Source organism: Melospiza melodia, chromosome 1 (genome assembly GCF_035770615.1).
Source record: "Melospiza melodia melodia isolate bMelMel2 chromosome 1, bMelMel2.pri, whole genome shotgun sequence".
Classification (NCBI taxonomy): Eukaryota; Metazoa; Chordata; class Aves; order Passeriformes; family Passerellidae; genus Melospiza; species Melospiza melodia.
In genome coordinates, this window is record NC_086194.1 from 80,451,755 (window position 1) to 80,468,062 (window position 16,308).

Genomic DNA, 16,308 nt, shown 5'->3' on the forward strand with positions numbered 1-16,308 from the left:
AACCAGGCAGTTTTGAAGAAAAATGTGTGCAGAACAGAAATTGTACAGCTGTTAACAGGAAGGAAAAATCAATTTTACACCACATAAAGAGATACATTTACATCATTATGATTATGTTGGGAAAGGATTAGAATTTCACTTTCCTCAAAGCATTCTTGCAATGTGTCATATGATTCTTCCTTATCTGATGATCATGATGATGCATAAAGAATAGCACCTCTCAAGCATCACTTTATTCAGTAACAGACCACCTTGTGTCCCTGAGCTCCCTGACTGCCAGATCTCATGTCTTTGTTTTCCATAGGTAAATTTAATTAAACCAGCAGAAGTGGAGTTATAATGGCTCACAAGCCGTGGAAATAACTGAAGGGGGAAAAAAGCATGGGGGAGGAGAGTTGAAAATGTGCACATATTCAGGAGCTCAGTCACATTAGATAGGCAGATCCTGAAAGTGGCATAAGCAAGGGATACAGAAGAAAGCAAAACCCAGACAGGTGAATTCAGATGTTAGTGGCATAGGAAAAATAGGCCATCATTGTAGAGAATACAGGTGCTTCAGAAATGGGGTAGTTAAACAGGTATTTGCTCTTTCTTTAAATACATTTATAAAAATCTATCATTGTGATTTGAATACAGGTACAAAATATGATTGCACATGTGCAAGAACAGGGTTGACCAATGTCCATAAGTAAATCCATTCCTTCTGTCCAGAACAAATATTTTCATTTAATCCAATTGCAAACTTTTTAAAATTCCCACTACTTCATCCAGCAGGGAGTAACAGCAATGTGAATCATGCCTCCAAAGAAAATAATCCAGACCCAGGGAGACTTAGAGGTGACATGTGTGAGCTTCTCCCAACATCCTGCTTCCCCCTTCTCAGCTATGTATGTGATCACTATTTTAAATTGTGTTTGCTGCCATATAAAAGCAAATTCAACTACAAGCTTAGTTACAGTCCATTCTGTGTGGGGAAAAGATCTATAGGAGTGAAAAGCCTTTCTCTCCATCAGTGATAGTTCCTGATTAGTTTCAAACAATTTCAGAAAGTCAGAAATCAGCCTGGAGGCAGTTAACTGCAATGTATTGGAAGAAATGCCTTCACCTCTTGTCCAAGCACGGGTCATGCCAGCTAATGGGGATAGATATTCCTTACCATTTGCTTCACTACCTCAGATCTCCTTTACTACCCTGCTCTCCAGCACAGATGCAAGCCTTCCCCATCATATTCTTACACTGCATGTGCAGATACTTGGAAATGCAGAAAGTCAAAACAGTTCAGAAGAAGGTTCTGGCTGTGTTTGTATGCTGTCTGAATGGATGAGGGAAGAGAACATTTATTAGAGCTGGTGTGGCCTAAGGAAGCCACCAGGTTGAACATACAAAGTCATGAGGCTCTGTTTCAACTACAGCTTTGGTGCAGACCTGCTTCCTCTGCTTCCCCACCCCAGATCAGGGAAGGTAATTTTTATTCGAATAAAAGCTTTTATTTGAATGACAAATTTTAAGTAGAAAAATACCCTTAGAGGAGATAGATAGGGCAAAATTATCTGTGTTACATTCAATTCCCTGCCTACAGCAGCATTTCAGGTGTGATCATCATCCCAGTTCACTAATTGAGAAGTAGAAAAGTCTGCTGAGTTTCCCACACCCCTATGACATTTTTTCCATCACCCCTCAGGTCTGGCTGTCTGCTTCCAAGCCTTTCATTCAGCCTTTTGGCCTCTGAAAGATACAAACTGGACAGATTTGCAATGGCTCTGCTGGACTCCAGTGGTCTGCCCTGAATCTGTTCAACCGTGTTTCAAAAATTTTCTTCAGTAAGTCAACCCAGCTTCTTCAAAGAAAATAAAGACAAATTACAGCACAACCATAAACAGCAACAGCTGAACCTCCAGTAGGGCTGAAAGGCCAATTTTATGGTATCAGAACACAGGCAACAGTCCTGAAGTGCTGGTGATGATCCTATAAGAGCTTTTTTTAGCTGAGATATATTTTCTATATTCAGACTAGGATATATGGAATTTGTTACTGTACTACTGCAACTTGCAATAGGACAACATTTATAGCAGCCAATGGAGCAATTAGAGTTATAATGTTTCATGTTGAAGCAAAACCAGAGCTGATAATTAAACATTACTAATTTTCACAGTGCGAAATACTGAAGACAAGGAATAAATTATAGATAAGGTTTGTCCGAAAGCATATCAGAAAAATCAAACAGTTAATGAAAAGCCTGCAGTCTGCACAAAATATAGATGCACTGTGTATTACCTTTGTCTTGTATTCTTTGAAGACATTGTATACAAAGAGATTTTTTCCTAAACACACAACAGTTCAATTAGCTCTGTCACTCTTCTCCTTCCTTCCTTCCTTCCTTCCTTCCTTCCTTCCTTCCTTCCTTCCTTCCTTCCTTCCTTCCTTCCTTCCTTCCTTCCTTCCTTCCTTCCTTCCTTCCTTCCTTCCTTCCTTCCTTCCTTCCTTCCTTCCTTCCTTCCTTCCTTCCTTCCTTCCTTCCTTCCTTCCTTCCTTCCTTCCTTCCTTCCTTCCTTCCTTCCTTCCTTCCTTCCTTCCTTCCTTCCTTCCTTCCTTCCTTCCTCCCTCCCTCCCTCCCTCCCTCCCTCCCCCAAGCAAATTTCTTGTCTCTTGCTTCCTTATTTCTGTGCTACAGTAAGGCTGCCTGCATCACTTTATGCCAGTTATTGCCTCCAGCTTTTGCTGCAACTCAAACCAACCATTTCTGGTCATGGTGGTAGCAATGTTTTAATAAGTTACTAAAACCTCTGAATCATTCTGAGAAGAAAAAACCTGTTGTTCCGGTTCCTACATATAAACCACAAAATAACTGATGGAGACTATATAATGTGGTTATACAACTCTGGGAGAGATACAGACTTCAGGCACAAGGTAGTGAGAGTTTGGTTTTAGAACAGAGAATCAGCTACCAAGTGCATGGTCATTTTAGTGGCTGTGCCCTTCTTATAGGTGTACATGGAAAGAAAAAAATGGAGACAAATCTACCACTTTCACCCAAAGGTAAGAATTTAGAGTGCAGTATCTGACATCTTAATAAAAAAAAGCAGCAATGTGATGGGTATTTGTGATTTCTCTGAATGCTTTCAGTTACATGACAACTAGTTATTGAGTAATACATCCTGTGAACAGAACAGTACCACTTGCCAGTGTACAAAATAGCATGGACAGAAGCCAATTATAAGAATAATGATAGTGGAAATCAAATACAGGCTGAGAAAAGCTTACCTCAAGTTAATGAACTGGCATATAGATGAGTTAAAAACAAAGCACAAAAATCCATATTGAAATCCCTGGCAGAGTTTCAGATCTACTGTAATGCTCTAATCATGAAAACTATAGTACATCAACTTTAAGTGCTCAGGAGAGCAGTCAAATCTCTGTCTTGCCATGGAGAAACAGGGGCTTTTTTTCTGTTTTCCAATACCCTATTAGGGTCTTGCTTTTGCTAAGTCAATGAGCAATCAGGTATGGCTCAAAAATCCTAACCCAGCAGGCAAGTTCTAACCTTTGTAGACCATGGATGGCCCATCAGCACAGATTCTAAAGCTATGCATGACTTCAGCAGCTGAAATCTGCTTATGGCTCTTATTTAATTACCCAAAGTTTCCCTTTGCTTCTGTGGCTTGACTACTGTAATAATGTTATTCGTTTAAAGCATTTGAGTGAAACTTTACATTTTAACATTATCCATAAAAATCAATGCTAAGAAATCTCTATCAATATTTCAAGCCTCTGAAGACTTAACCCCAGCAGCAGTCAAGAGGTTTGACTGGCAGTCACCTCCTCAGAAGCTGGAGAAGAATTCTTAATGCTCTGTCAGACAGAATCCCACTGCTATCACAAAACCAGCAGCTTGAAAAGCAGATGACTCAGAGGTATTGGCATAAGAATCCTTTAATTCTATATCATTTTCATGTAGTGTTGCTAGGTTCTGGGTATTGTTTTCATTTGAACAGTCATTATAATGATTTGAAGTAGGTTTTAAATGTTGCAGGAATTTTCTCAGAAAATGAGCAACATCATACAGGGCAGGCTCCTCAAAAGGAACTTGAAATGGAAACTGGGAAGAGTAATCTCACTAGACTACACGCAGAGCTAAGCAAGATCAGGCAGTTTTGCAATGTATTATTCTCGCAAAAGAATATATAGTGAAGGCATGTTTTTTCAAGTACATGGTAGAATGTTTAGCCCATTTAAAATGCAGCTAACAGATCTTTTTAGAATAAATATTTAAATGTTTTAAAAATAGAAATGAGAAATGCTGACCAAATACTGAATCCATTGTAATTCCTAATTCAAATCTGTCAAATTTTGTGCGTTTTGAGTATTGAGAGCGTTTTTTTAAAGTTACAGTTCTGAATCCAATACTCTGTGCTCAGGGTAGTGAGTTGCTAAATAAAGTGTCTATTGACATTTTTTTAGGAAAAAATGGAAGATAAATTGATTTTCTTGGATGCTGGTATTCTGTAAGAATGAACATCCCCAAAGAGATTTCAAATGGAGCCTGTTGTCTTACTAATTTGCACACCATGCTACTTTTTTCCTTGATTAAAACCCTAGTAAGGAACTGCTCAAACCATGGGAGTTGCTAGGCATAACTGAAGGCCAGCATGTGCCAAATATGCCACAGCACGGAGTCTTTAGTTGTCATCCAGCATACTGTGTGTAAGCAATTGGCAAGCCTCTCCTCCCTCTACCTCCCAGGACTTTTGTTATTGAATTGCTGCATAGTGTATCTTAGCCTAATTGAACTCATTACTTAAGGGACTACTCTGTCTACACAAGTATTCAGGAAATATTATTCCTGAATAACCATGAATAACATCCTTATGCTGGAATAAGAGTGGGCTAGATAATATGCCTAGATAAAATAATGAATAAACAGGTGCTAAAAGATGCTCTGGCAGCTTCACTGAATCGGAAAACCTACAAGGAGTGATTCACTTTTTGCACGTTAGAGCTGGTGGAAGAAGCCCAGCTTCCCAGGAGCATGAGATGTGACCTATGAAATCACATACCATGAGTCAAATCCCTCATGGCAAGGGAGAAAGATGCTGAACAGAGTGGTTTGATAGAGGCCATTCCAGCTACTTCAAAAGTACAGCTAAATAAAAGCAGAATAGAAGATGACTCCACCTTAAAGCACGTTTTGCTTCTCAGGGAAGAAATGTTTGTCCTCATAGGCTTTAAGGATCTCTTTGAGCTGACCAGGACCAGGGCACGCAGCCAGGAATTGCCCGACCAGCCTGCAATATATTCATAGGAAGCTTTGACACAGGCTGGCAGACAGACTCCCATTCAATATCCAAGAGGGACCTGGGGGGCAAGGGCCAATCTCAATATTCCCTTTGGATGTAACTGTCCTCTTCCAAGAGAGTGAAAGAGTTTGAAATTATATGGATGCAGCTTCTGCTAGGACAGGTGGCCTCTAGGGCAGGAACAGAAGTATAGAATATACTTTGATTTTCCCATGCTTGTTCCAGAGTGTACTGTGATTTATACCACTAAAAGTGCACGGAAAAATTTTTGGTTTAAGAAAAGAGAGAAGTGTCTTGCTCTGATTGAAAAGGGATGACACAGTCACTACAGCCTTTTGATTTTGCCCATACCAGTGGGCAAATCAGGAGTGATTCTGTTGAAATATCTGTGCCCAGAAGAAAGATGAGTCCTTTTATAGCTTCACTTATCAGGATGTGCTGAGGGCCATATTCATTCCTCTTTTGGAGCCCTATGGTAAGCTTTAGAAGTAACAATATATTCAGCTTTTTTCTAAGACTGTGGAGTAGGGGTAAGCTGAAAATCTGCTTGCAACATTCATACACACTAACATAAACTAGAGGACATTTCTGGTTTCAGGAGCTCCCCAGCCTTAACAACTGAACTTGAAAAAGTGTTTCCTAAGTCTAAGAAGAAGCTGAACCCAGGGATGTGCTGCTTGGCTTCCCTTAGATGCTCTTGACTTCAGGTAAGTCAATCCTTGTAAAAAAATAAAGCTTATGATTGTTAATTGCATAAATGTGTGGTTCTGTTTCCTTATGATGTATATTTTTAAAAGCTAGTATCTTACATTCTTGTGTTTTCTATTGTGTTTCATTCCGATACTGTGCCCGTGTTTGTGCTTAACTCTGCTACTGCCATGATCTCCATGTTGGTTGCTAATCATGCAGTCTGTGATATCTTTTTCTTCAATTTAGCAGTAGGGATACACAGATAAAGCTACTTATAAAGATACCTGTGAAGTAAAGGCTTCTTATTGTAGCCTTTGCTGAACCTTTATCTGAGCTTTACTTCCATCTCAGCATTATATGTGAGTTGTTCCTTTGAAATAACAGCAAAATTTGATTACTCCTTGTTACAATTTGTTTGTTGCATAGAAAACATTAGCCACTAAATGACTGGGGGTTTTGATACAATTTTTTGGGAAAAGTAGTATCCTGCTATTTTAAAAAGTATGTAAAATTAGGGTCAGCCTGAAAGAGTTTCCAGACACAAAGGAGCTAAGAGTGGAACTATTTGTATCTATTACAGGCCCAAGAGCTGAAGTTGATAAACTCAAGTGTTCAACATGTGGGTGTGCAGTAATACCAGCTGGACAAACATTTAAAAATCCTTCAAAGTTTCAGAGTGATGAATTTTGCTTCATTATGCAGTATCTTCTACTCATAGTCCTAGCAAAAGCAATTAATTGGAATTAGGTGGATATACAAGTGGGGACAATATGGCCTGGCCCCAAAATCAAAAAAGAAATTAATCTCAACATGATACAAGGACAGATGTGTGTACTGGGCAAATTTAACACAACCTTAAAAGAAAACATGTGAAGAACATGGTCATGTACAGAAAGACAATGACACCAAAGAAATTAATATAGCATTACTTTGCTGAAAAGAATCAGAAGACACATTATCACAGAGGAAACACTGGCAAGCTACTTCAAAAAGATAGTAGGGCTTGGAGAAGAGGGATTATGTAGGCTGCAGAGACTACCAGGCTCATTTACTCTGCCTTCTGTGAGGCTGGAATTGAAGCCTCTTTATAATAACTTACTTTCAATGATAACACATTGAAAAAAAATCCATTTAATGACTAATACTGGTTGGCACGAGTCATTGCATTACTTAGGGCAAACTGTGGAGAACTGGGAAACCCAGTCTAAGGGAAAGTACTGCAGAGTGGCCCAGACTGTTGCCAAATATTGGAATAGATATCACATTCAATGACACAAGATACATGAAAAACTCTTTGAAGATTTAACTGAATTTTCTTTTTAGAAAATTTCAAAAGTGCACAGGGAAGTAGATTCTATAACCCATTAGATGTATTAGCTAATGTCTTAGTATAAAGCCCTTTGGTTTTAGTAAGCCTGTTTGGAATGGGATAGTGGCACTAAAACCTAGATGAAGGACAAAATTCTGACTGTGAAGTTATCTAGAAGATTATGTTGGGAAGAGTCATTTAATAGAAAATAGGCAGCAAAAAGGAAGGTCCCAATCAAATTCTGCCTGCAAAACTCCTACCTGAAAATATATATTCACCTTTTTAAGGTATCTTTTTATAACTGCTCTTACAGCAATTTTTTAAAAAAGCAAAATCCAAACCAATATTCCTATATCAAGCACATTATTGAGACTATAACGTGACAGAAACCTCCTGATCACCACATCCCTTTATGTGCCCATTTTATTTGCCACACACAACAGGTAATGATGTGCAACTTCCAGCAGAGCTGTTCACTTACTCCACCAGCAGCCTGTCTTAAATATGATATTTATGTTAGTGTATCTATGGGTCCCATATGAAGTGTGCATCATAGCAGAACAAGTGCCAAGTGTCCAACAAAATAGACTGAGCCACGAGTGCTAATAAATACACAAGGAAGACAACCTATGGTGTGTTTGCTGGTGACCAGCATGGAATGGGGTGATGGAGAGATGTCAGTAATACCCAGAAGGAAAAGAAAGAGACATTCTTTAGGCTAGATTCACCCACTCTTGCTCATATGTTTACTCCATGATGTGCCTGAGTGAAATCAGTGAGACTAACATCACTGATGACAATTCAATCAAAACTGAACCAAAAACTTTCCTTAAAATCAAATAAAAAAGCCAAGACTATCAATAGAATTAATTGAGCCAATATATTTAGCACATGACCAGATGCTAAAGAGGCTGCTTAACACAGTCTTGTAAATCAGATACCTGTAAAAACATATTAACTATAGTTTGCCAGTCTGGGAAACAAATTACTTTCTGTTCAACATCCAAATGATAGCAAGCATTACCTTTGGAATTATTTATTAATTTTAACATACTTATATACAGTGATCTTATTCTGATGTAGTAGTTTATTTCAACATAATCTAAGTAGACTTCTATTACTTACTGAAGGTTTTTTATTACATTTGAGACTTAGACACTTTCCTTACAAGCCTTCATGAATATGATAGCAACAATATGTCTTTTGTTGAGAGCCAACACCATTTAACGATGTTTAAGTTGCATCTGAAATGGGCAATTCTTGAGCAAAATATGCCACACACAGTTTGAAATTAATCTAAGTAGCTAAAGAAATTTAAAACATACATGTTTTAAGGTATATATATTGTATATTGGTGTATAATAATGTATACACACACATGTTTTTTAATGTTTATCTTTAATAGCAAAAAGTACAGTAGAATTCCACTGATGGCAAGATTTGATTGTAGAGTATCCATAGAAAATTGGTGCACTTTTTCTGAAAATCAGTATAAGCTCAAAACAAAATGTGATACCAGATAATTCTCCGCCATAGCCTAAAACTGATAATCAATTTAAATACCTAAATAATTGAATTAAACCCTATAGTAATCAAATAGGCATTTGATAATGAAATATCTCCTTTGAAAAACGTTACTGAGTAAAATTTCGTATCAGTCCCAACTAGGTGAGTGTACAACATTTAGGATAAGGCCTCTCAGTCCTGACTGGAGCTCATAGGTACTACTGGAGTACAAATAATAAATAATAGTACATGTACTGTAAAGTCTCTAAACTCAGTGATAATACCAAGCATTTTCCATCTTTGAAACACTATACAAACATAAAACTATTCCTCACAACACCCCTGTGAGGTAGGTATGAAAGTGTTACCCCGTCTTACTGATGGGGCAACTCATCCCAATACTACAAGGTGCTAGCTGATGCTGCAAGAGGATTCCCAGAGGCCCGGGTTCCTGATTCCCAGAGGCCCCAGAAGCATGTTGCTCTTCAGCAAAATATTAGTCTAATTATGAACTTGCCCACATCCTTAAAAATGTCAGTGGCACAGCCCAAATCTGTTGGCTTTCATATTTGTCACTTTGTCAATTGATTGAGACTTTGAAAAAATAAGGTACTATGTATTGGTCCTGTGACATGCACAAACAAGTATTTTTCTTTTCGTAAGTCTGCTGGTACGTTTCATATCTGCAAAGGGAAGGCATTTACCTGTGAGTGCATACCTTGTGCAGCAGAGCTGTAGCAAGACTCTCCCATTCTTTTACTTATATGCATAAAAATTACAGTTTCTTTTACTCATTTATGTGAATACTCATTTATGTGAATGGTTGTATGATGGCATCAAGTTATATATTAAGGGGCACAGCCATATATTTTTTTAGATTCAGCTTTCAGGACCTCCTTTAAAACTGGGATAATCCTGTGGAATGTACTAAAATATATGTATTCTCTTTTCCCTCTTTTTAAAAATAAAGTCTGGAATGCTTTTGCTTAGACATACTTTAAAATACTGTATAGCTAGCCATTGTTTTGAAGATGCATAAAGAAAAGCAAGACATCTGAAAGTGGAAGCAGTCCCTCTCGCACCAGAATAAACCTGGAGCATCTCCACTGACGGCTGTGGAGTTTCAGCGGTGCAAAAGCAGGCAGAGTGGGGTCAGGATCAGGACTTCCATCCTCCTGCCCATCTGTGGCTGCCCTCTACCAGCAGCACTAGTGAGCTTCATGCCTTCATCTGCAGGAGGGAGTGTGAGTGGCATGTTTGCCAGCAAATCCTGTGAGCTGAGCTATGCACATACCTGATCACATCACTGAAGACTCCATCACTCATTATGCTAGTGTTACACATAGACGTAAAAAACAGGCAGCTCTTTTGACCTCTGCAGAATTAGAGAAAAAGGGAAAAAATAAACCACAGTGTCTTCCAAATGACAGAGTACATGCAGAGAAGTAAATCAAAGGCAACAGAAAAACGGCACAAATGCAGCTTTAGAAAAACAAAGCTTTTACCAAAAGAGAAAGGAAAAAACAGGTAAAGGAACAGGTAATATATTGACGGCTAATTGATACAAAATGAAAAAAAAACAATTGGGTAAAAATTAAGTTATTTCAATAATTTCATAAATGCTGTCTAATAACTCATGGGAAAAATGGAAGTGAAAACTTTGAAAGCCTTTCTGGAACACTGCCCTTTAAAAAATCATAACAGGCAGTTTTTGTGATCATATATAGAGTTCCTACATGGCTGTCCCTTTAAACATCTGTAATTCAACAGACTTTGGCCATTTTCATCTGTGTAGCATATTTTATTATTTAATGTCTTCGTATGATAAAAAAAATAACCCATACATATTTAAAAATAGATACCATTCTGCTTTCATCCTTTTTGGGGGGAGGAGGGGAAAGCAGGTAATTTTCCTCTTGTGTTTTGAACAGAAACATAGCTATCAGCTCTCCTTTGCTTTTCTTCTCTTTTGCATATCATGTTTTCACTCAGCAAGACTCAGGGACGTGCATGGAGGAAGAAAAGCACAAATCTGTCATTGTTGTTGAGTAACCTGAGGAAACTCATACTTTCTTTGGGTTTGTCTTATAAAACACAGTATCTGCATAACAAGGCCACTGAAAAATGATTAATACAGATTTTTCTCTTTTATTTATCTTTTGTCGGTTTTAAATGCAGCAGGCATTCACCATCGGAATATAACAGCTTGGAGTTTACTCAAACATACAGCTTTTTTGCAGGAGATACGTAACCACATGCCTAACCTTAAGAATGTAAATACTTTTATTTAAATCAATGTGAAAAAATAATTTTGTTAAAGTTAGACATGCTTTGATAATTGAGGATATTGGAAAAAAAGACAAAACAAAACCATGGGTTTAAACGTATAGGTTATGTCATTTGGAATGAATGGATGCGAGCTATCAATTTTTTTCCTTTTTGTATTTTAGAATTTGAACTGCCCCTGATAAATTTGTTCACAAATTTTATCATGTGGTGTATCATGAATATTAGGCAGATGTTTAAACAACCTGAAAAGGAGGCTTTTTCATTAGACAGTACAGGATAAATGTTCAGAAAGCAGTCAGGTTGAAACAGTAGTCATTCCAAAATCTGTTTTCCCCGCTCCAAAATTTTCTTTTTGGTGTCTTTTTTAGTTCTACTACCTTGAGATAAATGCTCTTAAAATTTATTTTCATTGGAAAAGATATTTTAATAATTCTATCCCTTTGCACTATTAATATAAATTAGAAAAACATTTGAATATACGGTGTCGACCTTACTCTGATTTCCAGATGCAATGATTAGAAGTCATTGACACCAATCTACCACAAGTGACCTCAGTCTCATATCTTGTTCTGTTATTAGAGTAATCAAGGAACGCAATTCAGAAATAATATTACATCCTGCATTTTATTCAATTCCATATGACAAAAATAGTAACCTAGACTAAGACATCCATTTCAATCAGTAGATGTGTCAAGCCAACAAGATTTAATAATAAAAAATATTGGATCTAGGTAACAATTCCCAGCTGTTTCAGGGAGGCTCCTAGCCCTACATGGTATCACAGTATAAAAATAGTGTCTCTCTTCACCATGCAGAGAGGAATGCCTAACCCTGAATACAAAATGGGGTCAGTCTTACTGTACCATCATCAACCATCTTATTTACAACACTATACATATTTTTTCTCTTTTTCCTTTTTCATTTTTTCTTCTCTATTTTTCCTTCTTTTTTTATTTTTTTCTGTTTTTTTTTTTAATTATACACATCCTTTAGGGAATAGAGATAACACTACATGGTACCAAATACTAACAAAAAAAAAAGTCACACCAAAAATTACACAGATAAATAAAAACATTCAATTGCTGAAATACAGCAACATTAAGCCACCTCAGTTTTCTTTTTCTTTAATGCTTGGAAACACCCCTAACCACCCACACACTGTGGCAAAAAATTATGTCATATTGTAGAGGTGTTACAGATATATAATTTTGCTCAGATATAGATATATCTTTATATCTATATATCTCTATCTCATCATTGTAGAAAAATGGAGCTGTAGAGTTCATTGTTCATTTCTAATAGAAACAAACAGCTAATAAGTGTTTGAAGCTCTTTTCACTCCATTATGTGATGGCAGAAATAGTCCATCCTCTTACAGTAATGGTTTCTGTTTTATAAGATTGTCCTATTTTTCAGTCTTAACTGAGAAGACCTCACTGTCTGATTCGTTCTTCAGGGGCATGAAACTCCTTGCGCTGTTTCCCAGCTACCCATAATGTCCCTCAAGCAATTCTGCTGGACGGAAGTTCAGAGTGTCAACTCCACCATGCTTGTAACGCACAAAAATGAGGTAGTACACAAAACATTTTCTGTTCAAGTTTTGATTAAGCCCCAGTCTCCTCAGCATTCCCCGCTTAACTTATGAGTGGAACCAATCCCTTTGTTTACTCAGTGTAATTCCAACAATGCAATCAACGTAAAATTATATTTGATTAATCAGAGTACATTGTGCTTTGGAGCAATCTGAAAAGATAATCAGACAGTTGGAAACAAATACAGAGCATTTATGTGTTACTACTGCTCACGCTGCCCAAAAGTTCTTCTTTTGTTCCCACTATTATTAGGCAGTCAGCATCTTTCTTATGGTTATGTGTGAAAGAGACAGAACAGATTACAGGAAAATTAAACCTACATAATGTTCTCCTTCCTCTATCCTAGACTTGTATTAATATCACACTCCTAAGATAAATGTATCAGAATTCTGTCAGGGGTGGTCCCGCTTTTAAGTGGGCATTATAGAAAAGTTAAATGAATAGTTTCCATTTAAGAAACGGCAGTCCCCATATGTCCGAAGGATCTGACAGTTCTCTGCAATTTTCTGCTTAGTTGATAGAGATCTCTCATTGTTTGAGCTTAAAACAAAACAAGAAACTGCAACAGGGTCCTCCTCCTTACTCCTTAAGTCGAAGTACTATTTATAAAATAGTTGACATCTTTGTTCAACTTCAAATTATAGACAAACCTCCCTAATACAAAATACTAAAAGTGCAATAGTATAAATTAAGAGTTTGCAACCACATTATACAAACATTACCTTTTTATTGTGCAGCTTTGATAACACGGAGTATTTACTCACAACTGTTTATAATGTTGTGAATAATTTATGGTGCTAAGGTTTGTCTGTAACTTGTTTTCCAATCATTGAGCTAAAATCCACACTACATTTTTTTTCATTTAATAGAACAACTGTCCACATAGCAGCTACAAATATTTAAATAAAAAAAGGTTTGTTACTGACAGGTACTTGCACATGAAAAGCATGCTATCTTTCCCAATAAAACTTCACAAATTTGCCTGCATTGAAAGAAACCACTTATTCATAGTAAAACAAAACTTGCTTAAAAAACAAAAAGACAAAAGGAAAAAGAAAAAAGAAAAATCACATAGCCAGATGTATTTTGCAGTACAAAAGCTTCATTTAAGTTTGGGGCTAGTATATTGTCTGTTACCCGCATAATCTTAACATTATAAATACTACAGACAAGGATACTGTAATAATACACAGCATTTGGGGTACTAAATCACTTATTTAAGATTAAGATTCCTAAAAACATAGTCCAAGTTGCTAACTAATTTGAACAAAAACCAGCAAATAAGTGTGACAGAATGCCGTAATGAAGCCCCCCTTTCTCAGGTGATAGTAAGTTTTGTAAGAAGCAAAGTGAATGTAGACTAGCCTCTTTCTGTTTCTAATGAAGTTATCCCATAACTGGTTTGTTTGCTTGTTTTCTGTTAAATTAAAAGGTTTCAAAGTTCTCAGTAACAGTCAAACTCACTGTTGAAAGAAGTACCATGCAGATCTTGCAAGACAACTTTTCAGCAGCCACAAAAAGTTATGTATTTCTGCTATGGGTAAAATTTTAAAGGGAACCTATGCATTTAGGTCAGGAAACTAATGCTTAGCTTCAAAAGCTGTACATGGAACAGGACAAGTGTTGTGTCGAGTAGAGGTCCAACAGTTATTCGGAATGAATGCTTTTAATTTATGCCAATCTCTTTATTATCCTCAATAAATCTGGTGAATGGACGACCGGCTCCCGTCTCAGAACTTGCTTTGTCCAGACTGACAATGGGAGGGCTGCTGCCCGTGCGAGCTTTGTCCATGCCACCGGTAAGGTTACTTAGAGGCGGGATGGCGCCTCCGCCTAGACTTACTGGGAGCTGAGGAATGCCTCCGTTCTGTATGACAGAAATCTCATTGTTCTTCATAGCAAGTCCGTTAGTGATAGCTGCAGCATATTGGTTCCAAAAATTGGGGTCAACATTCATGGCCCGAGCTGCCAAATCCTTCTGGAACATCTCGGAGAACTTGAGAGCGTCGCCACCGAGCAAAGCCATGGGATTTTCCACGGAGAGGCGTCGGCCACGGCGTGCAGGGGCGTTATTCCACATGTGAGTCCCCATGTGAACCTGCAGAGTGAACAGGGAAGAGAAGCACCCCCAAGTTAGCATGTTCTGGTGAGGAGTCTAGCCTGAAATGCTGTTACTTAGAGTAGTGCTTGCTATTTTTAAAACATGCCCTTTAATTCACATTGGAAAAAAAATAATTTCAGTAAGGACACAGTTCTAAGTTCCAGTCAGCCCACACAAAGAAAACCCAGGTCCATGGTTGTTTTTCAATGTGCATCTGCTTCTTCTCGGTGAAAACAAACAGCGCTGCAAGATTTAAGGGTACATACTCTCTTGGGTTAGAGAATTTCACATGCAAGCTGGAAGTCCTCACATACTGAAGATTACCAAGGGCATTACTCATACCAGGAGAAGGGTGGTTTTTTCCTTTTCCTTTTTTCATCCTGTCTGTTTTCATGTTTTATCTCATCACAGAAGCACTGATTAATTTGCTAAATTTAGTATTTTTTAAAAGGGCATTTAAAATGTCTTCCCCAGGCTGAGTCCTGATGGTTAACCAAACGGCAGGAATAGGAGCGACCAGTCCTGTAGTAACCCATTGTAAATCTGTGAGAAACAGCTTTCTGCTCTGCAACAGCTGCAAAGTGGAATAGAAAATAGAAATTGGGGAGGCACCCAAGGAGCTGAGCAAGCCCTGTGTTCCTGGCTCATAGCAGGATTATTTTGCATTGATGGTCCACAAGAACTCTCAGAACATGTCCACCAGCTGACTGGGTGTACCATCACATCAGTCAGAACTACAACATGCCTGCATGTACAGTTGGAACCAGTTTTAAAGTTCACATCATTGCACAGCCACTTTCCAGTCCTTATCTTCTACACAGTGAAAGCTTAACGACCACCACTGTACAGCAAGCATTTCCTTGAAGGTCCCTTCTCACCTGTCTTTGGGACAAACACTTAGCACTAAAACTTGCTGAATTTAAGAGCAGTGCTCTTTATTTCCCCCCTCCCCAAGCCTTTACAGTTTCATGTGGCCTCTTACCTTAAGATTCCCCTTTGTGGTAAAAGCTCTACCACAGATTGTGCAACCAAACGGTTTTTCACCGGTATGGGTGCGCTCGTGTATCTGCAGTGCACTTGCTGAGGAGAAGGTCTTCCCGCATGACTGACAGTTGTGCTGCTTGGGAGTCCGGCGAGGGGGGGGTGCCAGCATAGGGGTGATCCCCGGACTCATCACTGTCTGTGGTGCAGCAGGAACCTGGATTCCAGCTGGAAGCGAGGGAACCTCACCCAAAGAGATCGGCTTGCTGTGACCATTCACTTCCATTTTGATCATGGTAGGTGCTGTACTGGTGACCAGGCTAGGAGTACTTTGGCTGGGACCTAGAGTAAAGTTGGGTTCAAATAACTGAGAAGGCAGCTCTTTTAATTTGTGCGTCAGTAAGTGCTGTTTTAAATTACCCATAGTGGAACACCCACGACTGCAGACTGTACAAACAAATGGACGTTCTTTAGTATGGCTGCGGTAGTGAATTTCCAATGCACTCTTACAAGCAAAAGGCTTGCCACAGATATTACAAACAGTAC

General features: G+C 38.2%; 1 protein-coding gene across 4 annotated transcripts in view; it reads right to left on the bottom strand.

Annotated features, from left to right (window-relative positions):
• Nucleotides 1-8,672: 8,672 nt before the first annotated feature.
• The window catches only part of SALL3 (spalt like transcription factor 3), a 25,635-nt gene continuing 17,999 nt past the window's right edge, over nucleotides 8,673-16,308 (bottom strand). For 2 of the 4 annotated variants that reach the window (XM_063159601.1, XM_063159592.1), the window contains exons 3-4: nucleotides 15,764-16,104; nucleotides 8,673-14,778 (exon numbers count right to left, since the gene is read on the bottom strand). In XM_063159601.1, the coding sequence (XP_063015671.1) occupies nucleotides 14,347-14,778; nucleotides 15,764-16,104 (773 nt within the window). In that variant the 3' untranslated portion in view covers nucleotides 8,673-14,346. The remainder of the gene's footprint in view (nucleotides 14,779-15,763; nucleotides 16,105-16,308) is intronic. The other 2 variants (XM_063159619.1, XM_063159609.1) reach the window with 2 other exon arrangements.